This window comes from Drosophila innubila, chromosome X, assembly GCF_004354385.1.
Source record: "Drosophila innubila isolate TH190305 chromosome X, UK_Dinn_1.0, whole genome shotgun sequence".
Taxonomy (NCBI): Eukaryota; Metazoa; Arthropoda; class Insecta; order Diptera; family Drosophilidae; genus Drosophila; species Drosophila innubila.
Window position 1 is genome coordinate 27,721,892 of NC_047626.1, and position 14,439 is coordinate 27,736,330.

The 14,439-nt window shown below is 36.5% G+C and overlaps 3 protein-coding genes across 3 annotated transcripts; 1 reads left to right on the forward strand and 2 right to left on the reverse strand.

The window, feature by feature from the left end:
* The first annotated feature begins 5,251 nt into the window (after positions 1–5,251).
* On the forward strand, positions 5,252–13,495 carry LOC117793970 (putative uncharacterized protein DDB_G0271606). The gene is made up of 2 exons (XM_034634435.1): positions 5,252–5,545; positions 12,356–13,495. Exons 1-2 carry the CDS (start codon positions 5,252–5,254, stop codon positions 13,139–13,141), a joined length of 1,080 nt encoding a protein of 359 aa, XP_034490326.1. The 3' UTR covers positions 13,142–13,495.
* Positions 6,421–9,740, reverse strand: LOC117793712. Its single transcript, XM_034634095.1, has 3 exons — positions 9,735–9,740; positions 6,793–6,859; positions 6,421–6,721 (listed from the first exon to the last, which is right to left on the reverse strand). The coding sequence occupies exons 2-3, from the start codon at positions 6,850–6,852 to the stop codon at positions 6,476–6,478; spliced, it is 306 nt and encodes a 101-aa protein (XP_034489986.1). The 5' UTR covers positions 6,853–6,859; positions 9,735–9,740; the 3' UTR covers positions 6,421–6,475.
* LOC117793710 lies at positions 10,170–10,539 on the reverse strand. The gene has a single exon (XM_034634093.1). It carries the CDS (start codon positions 10,532–10,534, stop codon positions 10,223–10,225), a length of 312 nt encoding a protein of 103 aa, XP_034489984.1. The 5' UTR covers positions 10,535–10,539; the 3' UTR covers positions 10,170–10,222.
* Positions 13,496–14,439: the final 944 nt, after the last annotated feature.

Genomic DNA, 14,439 nt, shown 5'->3' on the forward strand with positions numbered 1-14,439 from the left:
TCGAATCCATATGGATGACCCTCTCTCTCTCTCTCTCTCTCTCTCTCTCTCTCTCTCTCTGTTTTTCTCGCTATCTCAACAATTTGTGCCCTAGTTTGTAACGGTCACTTGCCAGAATCGCAGTTGAGGTCACTGTGCGTCTTTGAATGACCCAGTAATATGATTAAGTGCCGTCATTTAGCAGCTCACTCTACACAATTATTTGTCTACTCTATTCTCTTTTCTTCAGCATTTTTTGGCTACTTTTGAATAATATTCTTGACTCTTTTTATTTGGATTCCATTTTATTTGTTTTGTGTTTTTTATGGTCAATGACATAATCGTAAAATCAGAAGAATTTCATGTGTTGTTATCGGCTAAAACGACTTTGCGTCCTGTAATCAGGAAAGTTGTTAAAAAAAGAAACTCGGCCAAACTTTTCTTGACATTTGACACAAGTCCATTGACCTGATATCAAATTAAAGTAACGAATTGGATTGGTCAGGTTCTTTTTAAGATGCTAGCCAGTATCTTCCTCTGGCTTTTAAAGAATGTGGGAATCTGAAGTTGTATTCGGGTGACTTTGTATCTGAAATCATAATGTATGTATCTATGTATTATATCTGAAATCATTATAACTTTTTGAAAGTTTGTATTCGGAAATTTGTTATTTATATACATTTTATTATTTCTCATATTACCAGGAATCATTTTTATATATACTATGATATATACTTAGGATCCTCATCTCAAACTTCTATTTTCTTCATTTTTATATATCTTACCACTTTGCATCAAAATGAATTACCAAGGAGAAGTACTCGTATGAAATGTGAAATGTCATTTGGCTTAGATTTGAGTTCGGGTTAAATTACATTCGCAACTTTATTTAAAAGGTCGTTAGCCCGTTATTATTTTTTAGAAATACAAGTGCCCTTCATCTGCTGGCAATTTGAAACCAATAGCATAATTTGAGTATCGTAATACTCGTAAGAAGCCTCGAGTTAAGCTATAGCTGAAGACTGTGAGCTGTTAACTGGTTTGCTGTGGTCTGTTTACTGTTAACTGGTTGTCTGTCTGTTGATTGTTGCGTGTGTCGTCTTCATTGTCGGCTCATTGGCATAATGCGTGTTAAATCGTAAATTGCGAATGTATCGGATGCCATTCCATACGCACACAAATTCACAGTGTGTTCACATACACTGATAGAAATATGCTGTGAAATTTTAATATTTTCACATTGATTTAACTATTTTGCTCTATGATTTAGCGTTAGGTACGGATTTCAAGTGTAAGCACCTTTAAACAAAAACAAATATGAATATATTTAATTTAAATATATTTCGTATTAAACTTAAATTGTTTTCATAAGTCTCCATAACTCGCACAAAAATATTGGCACTCGGTAAGTCAAATTTTTCGTTGAAATCACCAATAAATTTTATTTTATAGTAAAACGCCCTTAAAACGTTGACTGTTTAATTGCAAACTAATAACTTTACAAGTGATTATCACTACAGGGCCTTAAACAAACTAAAAGCCCTTTTGTTAGAAAATAACATTAAACAAAATAATTATTAGACCCTAATTTTAGATTTTTTTAGTTCTGTTTAGCTTGAATAAAAAGAGAATAATTTAAATTTAAAATATAGTATAGTAAGAGTAAAATCAATTGAAGTATATGAATTTTAGGAACTTATTTCTGATTTATTATGTTTTGTTTAACTTTAACGTTAAAAAAAATTGAACAGCTCGCAATTGGAATGCATGAGTTGCAGATAAAAAAAATTAATATGTAGTTTATTTTAATAAAGCTAAAAAAAATCAAAAACTCGAAGTCTCCATAAGTAGAACTTATTTTGGGTAATGGTGATTCGAGTTAGGTGAAGTTCAACTGTATTTTGTTATTATTATTTTTTTTTTTTTTTTTTTTTTTTTTTTTGTCTGACATCAATTTAAAAACGCTTTTATTAGTCTCCCGCATATTTATAATAAATATGATTTAAGTTTAAAATAAATATGATATTTTTAATTTGAAGTGTTTTTCTCTTTGGTTTTACTATATTCATATTAAATTTGACATTTAAGTATGTTTTTCTTTTAATCAAAGTGTATTATATTTAATTTAAATAAGTTTTCTAGTTAAATCTAACGTAATACTAGATATTACTAATAGATAAAGTTAATTACCACAAAAAACGTATTATCTTACAAAGTGTGGGTGTGGTGGTTTTTCGGAATTTGCGGGGGCGGAAGGAGGCGTGGTTAATATTTGAAACAAACTTGATCTGCGTGGGGTTTATAGAAATCTGCAACTTTTATAGTCTCTGAGATCCTTTTGTTCATACAGACAGACAGACAGACAGACGGACAGACGGACATGGCCATATCGACTCGGCTGTTGATGCTGATCAAGGATATATATACTTTATAGGGTCGGAGATGCCTCCTTTTCCCTGTTATATGCATTCCAACGAACACAATATACGCTTTTACTTATTTTTTAGCTAACGGGTATAAAAAAATCAAATACGGTTGTATTTACTTTTACTATTCATTTTTTCTATCAGTGTACATACGCACATACATACATATGTACATACATGTATGTTCATTCGCATACCCATTTCACGCCTCGGACATGGGGTATACGTGCGTTTGCCGCAAATGACACACATAAACAACTTTCAATCATATAAAATGAGCTTTCAATTGCGATTGCGTCTGCAAAATGAAATGGAACGCGCGACCAAATAAATTTATGGCAATCACGTATACGCAATGTGGACAGACTGCCCACTGGCAACTGGCAACTGGCCACCGTTTACTGGGCCTCCCCACATTTCCTTTTAAGATATACTAAGTACGTTGGCTCATAAAACTTGTCTTTCATAATCGTTTTTTGGCTCACACTCGTACTTTATCATTACATTACAAAGTTGGCTAATTGCAATTGCAATTGCAACTGTGGCAGTCGCTTATCACTTAACCTTCACCCCACTTCCTCATGTGACCTCTTCCCCAACCTCTCCGCATCACCCTCGCCCCCACAACGGGACAGACAGACAGACAGACAGACAGACAGACAGACATACAGACAGACAGACAGACAGACAACTTGTTGCCTTGCATATTATGTATGCCACGCACGTATCTATAAACAACATTTTATGCCGGTCTTTATACTTAGTGTGCCCTGTGCTCGCACATTTTTCCCCATTTCCCCACTTAGCCTTCTCTTCCCGACTCTCTTGCCTTTGCCTTTCTGTGTAGCGTGTGTTATATAAGCAACGAGACAATATTCAATTTGAATTGAAATCACCAACTCCATATCCATGTCACTATCAAATTCCATGCGCATTTCTACAAATGCTTTGTGGGCTAGCGCCACTTTAAAGAAAGTGAAATAATTATTGTAAATATGTTTATAACTTATCTTAAAGAAATATAGCAATATAATAAATATCTAGATAACTGATAGTAAGGCCAAATAAAATAAATTCAAAGAGTACAAGTTTTCCGATCTAATTTTTTTTTCAGCTTTTGCACCATTTTAAAAAAAAGTCCTATATTATTGCATAAATGTAATTTCAATAATTTTTTTTTTTAATTGAAACACGCTTTTACTCCTCCCAATCCGACTATGAAGGAGTGTTTTATATATTTACATAAAATCTAATTATAAATCTAATAGCTTGATACTTAGCATAAACGTTAGTTAGACTAAAGTGGACATTAACTTTTTTTTTGTTTTTTAGTAGGATCTAATCTTCACCCCCTCCCTCTTCGAACAATACAAAAATTTCAATTAAACAAAATAATCTAAATGAAAAACTAAACACTTAAAATATTGGATATTTGTTAGTTCAACTAATGTAGAATTTGAACTATTTTTTGTTTTTTTTATTTGACTTTCTCTTCACTCCCCTCCCATACTGACTTTAAGGAAAAAACGATTTTTTTTTAAAAAGATACCTTGATTTACATTTTTCATATTAACACTTTTTTTTTATGTCAAGAAAATAAACACAATTCGCGCTGCATGTTGCAAAGAAATTTGACGCGCTATTTCAGTTAACATGGCAACTCTAAATCAGCTGACTTTGATCGAGCCTCAAACATTAAGGGTAGTCCCAAAAAATCTAAGAAAAATTATTTTTTTTCCATCCTCAAAATCCAAAAATTTTCCAGATACTTTACAACAAAATATTTTAAGTTAAGCCAAAAATATCGGACTTTTTTCCCATAGTGCATTGTTTTAAAAATTCATATTGACCTCAGTTTAATTCAACATGAAGGTAGTATACAGTTTATTAACAAATTAACAAAATTAATTGAATTGCTTTAAAGTTTAGTTTTAATTCATTTCTGTCTTTGTCAAGCTTTAGCAAATTCTTGAACTTGAAGGTCTGCAGATTGAAGGCAAAGTAAGCTTACAAATTTACTCATTTTAATTGTTATTTATTGCATCATAGCATTTAAAAAAAAAAAAAATTTAAACTAGGAGGAAAAAAAAAATAGAGTTTTGTAAAGTTGAAGTTAAATCAGTATACTTTTAGTTGGTTCCCTAAAATAAATGCAATTAAAATCATTCAACTAAATTCATTTATTACCAATTCTAATCATTTATGCTGGTCTGTGATAAACGTAGTAGAATATTGACATTGTTTTGCTAATTAATTTCAATAAATAAATAACATAATTTGCATTGTTTTTTCTTGCTTCTCGATTTGAATTCTCCTCTCTCCACTCTCTCTCTTTGTCTGTCTTATGCAACTTTTAAATATCTATATATATAAACCTAATATTGCCCATTTACACGCCCACAATTTAAATGATCCAAGCTTACGATTTGGGAATTAAAGAGACGTTTGCAGGGAGGGTTGGATTGGTAAATCGGTGGATCGGTGGATCGGTGGGTCTGTTGGGCTGTCACCTCACGCACTTGAGTCCACAAAGCCAATAAATAAATTTTCCATTTGCCATCAGCTGCTGCAGTTGTTGCCACTGCTGAATGCCAAGTAAATGGCCAAAAGCTGAAGCCAAAACCAAAGGGCCAAGTATAAAACGTTAAAGCGACGGGCGGGCAACGCACAGTCGCAATTTGGGAGTAACTGTAATCGCATCGTTGTCGTTGACGTTGTCGTTGTCATTGTCATTGTCATTGTCGCTGTTGTGGGCGTGGCATTAATTAAGATCACCGCGTGTCTGAAAATCTGAATCAATTATAATTAGCGTTTGCTGCCGTTGTCAGAAATCATTGGAGATTGATATGTTTGCCTCTTGGTATACCTATCCAGTGTTGACCCTGTGCCTGCTGCTTCTTGTTACCCAGCAGGATGTGTGCCAGGCACAATTATCCTTTCACACCGATGCCAACTCCAACTCCTTCACACTAAAGACGCCGGCACTGCAACAGAGTTTCACGCGATACTATGGCGCCGCCAAGCAGCAACAACAACCGCAACAGCAGCAACAGCAGCAACCAGAGTTGCCACAAGCTCAGCTTCAATCATTAGACGAACAACAACAACAACAACAACAAGAACAACAACATCAACAGCTGGTAAGTTTTTGGTTTATGCATTTACTTTGCGAAGCAAAAGTTGCACTTGCTACAACTTGGGTTTCATCAAGTTGACGACGCACAGTGGGACAATCTCTCATTTTGCTGTACAAAAATCATATCTTAAAAAATTTCAAAAACATTTGATAAAAAACTTTTTAAGATTTAAAATGAATGTTTGCACTGCTTGATAGGTCCACTGGTTGATTCAGAGTTTTCGGTCAAAGTTCAAAAATATTTTCAGTGCATATTTTACATGTAAAATTAAAAAAATAAATCTTTTTTTTTGTACGAAATATAAATTTTAATATGTTTCATCCCTTAAACAGCATTGCTTAATATATAAAAAATGTTTATTATTTTTTTATTTTATTTTTTTTTTTTAAATCTGGTAACGTATATAATTGCACTGTGCTCTTCCCCTTTTATCACCATTTTATTGCGAGGTTGCTTCAGTTTTTGGATTATAAGTGTACTTAGGCGCACCCAGATGCATGAAAGACCGGGGTAATTTTGTTAGAGAATTGATAAACAAAGACTCCTGTAGTAGTGAGATGGAGTCCAAGTGAGTTCAAATTTAGTTATGTTCCACCAAAGTTGAAATATAGCCTAATTTAAGTAATTTTTTATAACATTGCTTATATAAAAGGAAAACAAGTTAAAAAACTTAATTGTCCGGCATTTCATTATAAATAAACCTACTTTTTGTATAATACCAAAAACATAAATATCGGACTAATAACTTGTCAACAAAACAGTTTTAAAGCTTTGTATTTTTTGTAAAATTTGCACATTTGTGCTCGCACTGAAAAATTTGTCAAATTTGAGAGGCTGTCACGCCCACAATATTAAACTGATTTCAAAAACCTTTTGGATTTGTAATCTTTGAAGATTTCTCTATCGATTGCATTTATTACTTTTACAGTAGCTTTAATCGAATAAATGATTTTTGTACCGCCTTCCCGCCCTAATGTCCCACTGTGCGACGTCTCGACGACGACGACGACGACGCCGACCTGCCCCAATTGGCCGCATGGCATCCCCAAAGCCCATTTCCATGCCACCTCTCATCTTTTGGCCAAACATCTCAACACTTTGGTCGTTGCGTGCGGCGGCTCCAGTTTCCACCAGTTCCTTCAACTGTGCAGCTGCCAGCAACATGCCTGTTTCCAAGTCCTAGTAGGGACAAATCGGGGGGAGGGGGAGGGGATTAAAGCTCCACTTCCTTATGTTGTTCTTGTTCTCACCTGTGGACGGGCGGCAATGCAACCTGCGAGCAGCAACAATGCGATGCAAACCGAATTCATTTCTGGTCTGGTTGAGGTTGCTCTCGATGCGGCTTATTTAACAGCCAACTGGGGTCGTCTCCGATGCACCATTTGGCTAATTAGCAGCAACTGCAACAACAACAACAAGAGTCCGGCTCGTGGTCGTGTTCCACATACACATCCGCCGATGCAATCTCAGGCAACATCTGTAACCAGAATTGCACTCGCATGCACTTGTTTAGTAATTAGCAATCGTATCGTGTTCTAGTGTTAAACAACATCCAAAGGCATTTAGATCAACGTAATCATCGTTACGTCGAACTTCTGACCATTAACGATTCGAACCGTAAATTACGCCCAAATGTTAACTGTTATCTTGACTATTTGTCATATGACATATGGCAACTTCCAGTGTTGCGCAACCTTCAAGGTCTTATGGTTACAGATTATGCTTGTATTTCCGCCAGTTTCAATAAATGTGCATTAAATACTGCATTTATATTTATCACCCCAATCATAATGAGAATTTGAAACGCAACTGAAAAAATATATTTTGCTTATAATCCTCTGATTATTGTCAGTGTTGGAAAACAACTGGAAAATATTTGTAATTAAATTAATCCTTCAATTGTGATATGTTTTTTTTTTTCAAAGCTGAAAGTTTTAAAGAATTTTCGATTCTGTCTCAAGAGCAATGTGCAAAATGTTTTTTTAATTTACTTTCGTGTTTATTTATCTGACAGTGATGCAATTTTAAATTGAGATCAGGAATATCATGTGTGCCAGAGCTCCAAACTCAAGCATTATAATTGATCTTGAAATTCGCTATTCTGTGATTTACTGGGTGTGACAAAATTATAATAGAAACCATATATCTGTTTAGGATAAAGATACATCTTCGTACAGAGAACAAACACAGAAGTTATTCAAGAAACAAACAGAGAAAAAAGCTAGTCGGAAAGGCTTCTTTATTAATGTTTTTTAATTTATTACTTACATTTTGTTTATATTAAGGCTAACTAGCGTACTGCTACCACATGGCAGCTTAAACTAATTTTAAATCAAGAAGAAAAATACGAATAACTAACAAAATAGTGAAATATTCACTATCAATTACAATGAAATATAATATTTGACATGATTGAGAAACTAGTAAGACTTACAATAGGAGCACGATATATTTACATTTGGACATAAACTTTCTAAGACAGGATTCTGGAAGGCAGATCCCGTGGGTGGTTTCTTTTGAGTCTCCTCTTTCCTCTGTATAGCAATAGCCGTCGTGCGAGTACATTGGGATGCGATCCCAGCCTGACTCTATATTTTTCTGCGTGTATTTGTATAACATCGTCAATCTTAGGTACTTCAAGATCCCTTTCTATGTCCCTAGTGAGCATGTACCAGGGAGCATTGCAGATTCTCCTGAGTATCTTGCTCTGTGTCACTCGCATCTAATTTAAATGGGTTTTGGCAGTAGTCCCATAGATTTGGAGCCCATATTTTCAGATCGGGCTCAATCTGGCCTTGTATATGGCTACCTTGCTATGAAGGGAGAGTTTATATCTGGGAGACTGCAGTCACTCCATTTTGGCAGCTTTCTACAGGATCGTTCTTTTGACCATTGTCGCATTGTCGACCAAGCTTTAGGCATCTGTCTAAGATGATCCCCAGGTATTTATAGTGATCTTCGTACTTAAGCACAGAGCCGACCATTCGTATAGCTGGACAGAATCCCACTCTTGTGGCGAAGGTGACATTCGCGCATTTGCTGCTGTTGATGCCAATATTCCATTTGAGTGCCACAACTCAAAACTTCGCACATACTCCATGGCCTCCAAAGCAAAGTTAACTACTCGATGCAGTTGTTCTGGAGTGAAATGATCCTGTTGTTCATGAGAACGGACAGACAGACAGACGGACATGACTATATCGACTCGGCTGTTGATGTTGATCAAGAATATATATACATTTCAACGAACACAATATACCATTTAAAGCAACTTTTTTAAGTAACCACTATGGGAAAAAAGTCTGTAATTTTTGCATAAACTCTAAATGTAAAGCTAGAGACTTGAAATTTGGCATGGACCTAAGTTAGACTAATGTAGAATTTCAATTTTTTTTTTTTAATTTGATCACGCCTTAGCCCCACCCCCTCCCAATCCGACTATGAAGGAACGTGTAATATAATTACGAAAAATCTAATTATTAAGCTAGAAGCTTGATACTTAGCATAAACGTTACTTAGACTAAAGTTGGATCTTTTCTTCACTCCCTCCTTCTTTGATCAATACTAAAGCTTAAATTAAAAAAAAAAGGAATCTAAATGTAAAGCTAGACACTTAAAATTTTGGATATTTGTTAGTTAAATTAAGGTAGAATTAATAACATGTTTTGTTTTTATTTGACCCCTCTTCACCCCTCTCCCATACTGAATGTGAGGCAAATCCGATTTTTATCATAAATGTACATCTGCAACATGTGTGTTTTCGCGAAAGGGGGCAAAAACGGTCAAAAGTTATAAATGACATCTGATTCAATATGGTTTAGTTAACAACCTTCCAACAAAACTCTTGTGATGCAGTGTGATGTACAAAAGTAATACTCCACGAAACATGAGCAAATTTAATAGTTTTGAGCTAAAAATCTAAAAAAAATATATTTTTGTTTTATCCTGAGTATCCAGATTTAGAAAATCTACAAATTTTCAAGATACCTAACAGCAAAAAATTTGAATTAAAAGCAAAAATATTGGACTTTTTTCCCCATAGTGGTAGCGGGTATAAAATGGAGAAAATTAGAAAGATCTGACGTATTTATTAGATTACATATATTGCTAGATTTCTGATTCAACTCCGTTGATAGCCTTTAAAATATTAATGCATCTTTTTTTTGTTTTATTTCTCTTCTTTTCTTTAAACAGTAGCACACGTTTATGTAGGTTATTTGTTGTAATCCATTTTTTTTCTCTCCTTTTTATTCTCTTGAATTTCTGTTATTGTTCAGCTCATTTTATCCTCGATCGAAATTGCTTTTGCGTTGTAGTTTTATTGAAATATATAAATATATCTAAGATCTCCTCTTTATTACCATTTATATTATTTACCTATTTTCAAACTGATCATTAGTAATTAATTATTGGCTCATTTGGCAACAGCTATAATTTTATAACATGTGTATTTTTTGTTTACTTTTTAGCACTGCAATGCATTGTTAATGATTTTATATTGTGAAATTCTGTGTAAATAAGCTGTATAATTTAATGATCAATCCTATTATGTCTTAAATTTTATTCAACTCTATAGAGAGTTGTTTCTCTACCGAACCTATCTATTAAAAGTGAAACTCAAATTCTATTTGCTGCTTTACAATTTATTTTGGGAAAATGCAATTGTAATTGCGATACAGTTTAATTGGAAACTGGAAGCTCCTCAGCATTGTTGTTGACGCCGTCGGCAAAGACGTCGCGTAGCTCCTCGAAATAATTGTGAAAGGAGTCAACCATGGATTGCCAGGCGTTTTTCACACTCTCCCCAAATTGTTGGGCTGCTGATGTTAGACGTTTGTCCAACCTCGGTTCATCGGGGTAGATGAAATGGGGTCGCACATTGTCATACTCATTGGAGTAGTCCAAATCCAGATCGTCCTGGCAATTGGCCAAGGTCAAAAGCATTGCCATAACCAGAGTCAGGCCAAAGAGTAATTGCCAAGTGGAAGTCATTGTTTCAACTGATCAATTGGTAACGAGGCATTTTTGCTTTTGTATTCACAATTGGATTGAGTCAGAGATAGGGGAGATAGAGTTGAAACCGGAAATGTTGCACGTGCTGCACGCCAATTGCAATGGCCAGTTGCATGTCTGAAATGTTTATTCAGAACATTTATGGATAATTGAAGATCGATAGATAAACCGAAAGCAAATAACATTTGTCAATGTTGTTCAACTCGTGCAATTAGATTGAGTCAGCTTTAATAATGTTGAATGCAACCACAAGTGGCATGAGTAAACTAATCGATTGTGTTGCTTCTTTTCGTATCAGATTCGAATTTATTAAAACATTTATCATTGATAATTGATCATTTAATTGATCAGGCTGTTGCCTGAGCTGCTGCCCCTTTGATTTGCTGCCGCATCTGTTGCACGACATCGAACACGTTGTCCACGAACGACAGCCACATTCCCTTGACGCGATCCCCCAGACTGGGACCACCCTGTTGTTGCCCTGTTGTTGTTGCATCATTGGGCAACATTGTCTGGCGGCGACGCCGATGCAGCTTCTTCTTCTTCGACTTCTTCTGCTGGTCCATTGTACGAATGACGCGGGATCTGACGGCATTGTTGGCAGCACGTTTCCTAGCGGCCGCCATTTTCTTTCTGGCCTCCACGTCATCCGAAGACTCCGTCGGCATCTTGTTAAAGCACGGCGAACGCTTGCCTCGATGTGACCTCAAGTGCTCGCCGTGGCTGACACTTCGTTTCCGTCGTCGTTCGTTAGACTCATCAGAATCGGAATCGGAATCGTCACCTGACCGTCGAGTCATTGCATTGCCGTGTCCAATTTCCGTCTTGGAATGGATCTTCATTAGCGCCGTATCAAAGTTCAACTGTTTGGTAGCCTTGTTGCCATCCTGCATGGTATTCATTATTTGTTCACCCACATTAAGGGCGCCCAGGGCGAGTTGCTCAAAAGGATTCGCATTTGGAGACGGATTCGATGGCCTGGCGCTTGTCCATCCCCCGCCTATAAAGAGGCAGAGACAAAGGCCGAGCATCTGCCCAACTAGGTGCATCTCTTTCAACTGTGCTCAGTTCATGTTGTTGCAAACCATTTTATGTGACATTGTCGCACATTTCGTTCGCGTGCATCGCATCTGCACAACACGGCGTATGATCAATTTCGCCCTTTGGCACACATTTCCCAGTTTATTTTGCGTTTTGCGTTTGCCGTTTCGAGTTTCGAGTTCACGTGCTTGTTTGCATTTGGCCTTTGTATGATGTTTAACAGAGCAGGCTTTGAGATACTGTTCCGGGTTGTTCCGACTGTTTGGAATTCAGCTCGGAGCCTGAGCACTGTCAGTCTCGTTTTTTCGCTTTATCAATTTAGATTTCGAATTTCCGAATTTCTTTTTTTTTTCTTTCGTCTTTCTTCTTTTCTCGTCGTGTATAAAAAAAAAAACTGTGCAAAATTTCCATCACTGCCAAATTGTTTTCGTGGTTGCAGACAACTTGCTTCTCTATTTATTACAGTTTTAGCAAATCGCAATGAGAACTGCAAGGCGTACCAAACATGGTGGTCGACTGGTATGACTGAAAGAACTGAAAGAAACTCGAATTGCAGTTGAATCTCTGGCATAGATGGAGGCAGGATGCAAAATTCTAGTTTATTGCATCTGCTTTGGGGTTGCTTCCGAATAAACTGTCTTTAAAGCGTGACCAAATTCGGGAGCTGCCGCAATTGCTGAAACTATGCGGGGAGTACAGAGGCCTATCTAATTCTATAACTAACCGGTTTGGTCTTTTCTTTTTCTTTTCCCTTCCTAGCAAATTCCAAATCGTTTCTCCGGACGCACGGGAGTACAATATACGGGTGTGTTTCCGCAACAATCCCTCGGAGGTCGTCAAGTCAAACCAAAGTCGGAGTCAGTTGTCAACACGCTGCAGCAACAGCAACAGTTGCAGCAGCAGCAATATTTGGCACAACAACAACAACAACAACAGCAGCAGCAGCAGCAGCAGCAACAACAACTGCAAACAGTGGGAAATATGCCCAGCTACGCGGATCAAATGCAAGCCGCCTTCCTTGATTACCAGCGTCAGCGATTGGAGTTTGAGCAGCAACAACAGCAGCTGCTCCAGAAGCTCTACACCTACTATCCCGATGTGTCGATCGGTCAACAGTCTCCATCTCAGTCGCAATCTCAACCAGCACAGTCGAACAGCTTTGGGCAACGGCAGTCGGCCGGTTTCTATGGCAGCAACAATGGATTGCAGTTGCAACAACGCCAGGCTGTGCCACAGCCGCAGCAGCAGCAGAGCCAGCTTACGGAGTTGCAATCGCAGTCGCAGCCAGCAGCTGGTAGACAGCCAAACTACTATTCGACCCTCCAGCACATGGGATTCCTGCAGCAGCAGCAACAGGATATTCTCCGCGAGCAGCAGCAACATGTTGCCCAGCAATTTGCGACCGGGCAGAATGCGCCAAACACCTCCCAGAGCTTTGGCATGGCAATCCCCGAATCCTCCGTATTGGGTTCTCCATCGTATCAACCTTCGTCAGCCGTATCCCATGTGAGATTCAGCAGCGGCAATCTCAACTACAATTTCTAAACGATAAGCGGATACACGGATACACGGATAAACGGATAAACGATAAGCGATAAGTTATAAACGATAAATGGGAGCCGAAATCCATTGCAATTGATGCCAATCCTCAAAAAATGCCATCTCAATTCTTGTTGTTGATTTTGCAGCTCATTTTCACATCGTCAAGTGGAACCAACATAAACTCAACTTTTTTTTTCTTTTTTTTTCGCAAATAGCTTTAGTTTCATCATCATCATATATTCTAAGTTCTATATGTATATACATATATATCTATATATATATATATTCTTTTGTAAACATGTCCAAATTGGCTACAGAGTAGAAGCGAGTAATAAATTGTCAGTAGTAAAATTTATACAAGTTTTTATAATTTTCTCTTAAATGAACTGAAATGAGTCATTGGGATAGTATGTAAGTTATGATTGTTGAATCAATCAAATGTCAAGCCATATTCGATTATTGCAAATACATACATATACTCTTACATCAGTATTATTCGACTTAGGCAGACACATGTCGAGATCTCGACTATAGAAATAACCGTAACATACTTTTAGGTGCTTGTATTGCTTTAAAATTTAAAACAGCCATTATATTTAATCGATCTTGTTGCGATTAATTACGATGATAGTAAATAACAATATAAAAACTTGATATCTTAGTTTTAAAGAATGCCTTCAATCAAAAATCTACACCACATTAAAATCACATGTTCTTGCTGCATATATCTTTCGAACCTCAATAATATTATAGCAATTAAGGTGAAAATTTGTTGATAGTGCTTAAACAAATTGAATTATTGCTCCGTTTTCATTTACCCTTAAGTGTTAGCTGTTGAAACATTAAGATGACTTATTTCCATCCCTGAAAATATGTATTCCATCTTAATTCAAGTGTTCTCCAGTTTAGCTTCAATCAATTTATGACAAAGTTTCGCAATAATTCAAAATAGTTAATAGCGCTGATTAAACGTTGTTTGATTACCTGAATTGTTAGCTGTCTTGGCTTACAATTAAAAAGAAGTTCTCTCGATAGTGAGTTTAATAATTAATATTTGATATAATTATTTACCAATGTAAACTTTGCAACTTTGTTATTTCAATTTAATTTATATGAATTCAATTCAATGCCTTTAAAATCAAAGCAGTACACAGACAGTCGGACTGACACTCGCGTGTGTGTAGAAGGAGTTTAAATTAGCGTGTGATTACAACTGCAACTTATCATCAGTGCACCATATTTGGACGCACTTCGCTTGTGGCATTACGCATACGCCCCCGTTGCCCAATTTGAAATGCAAT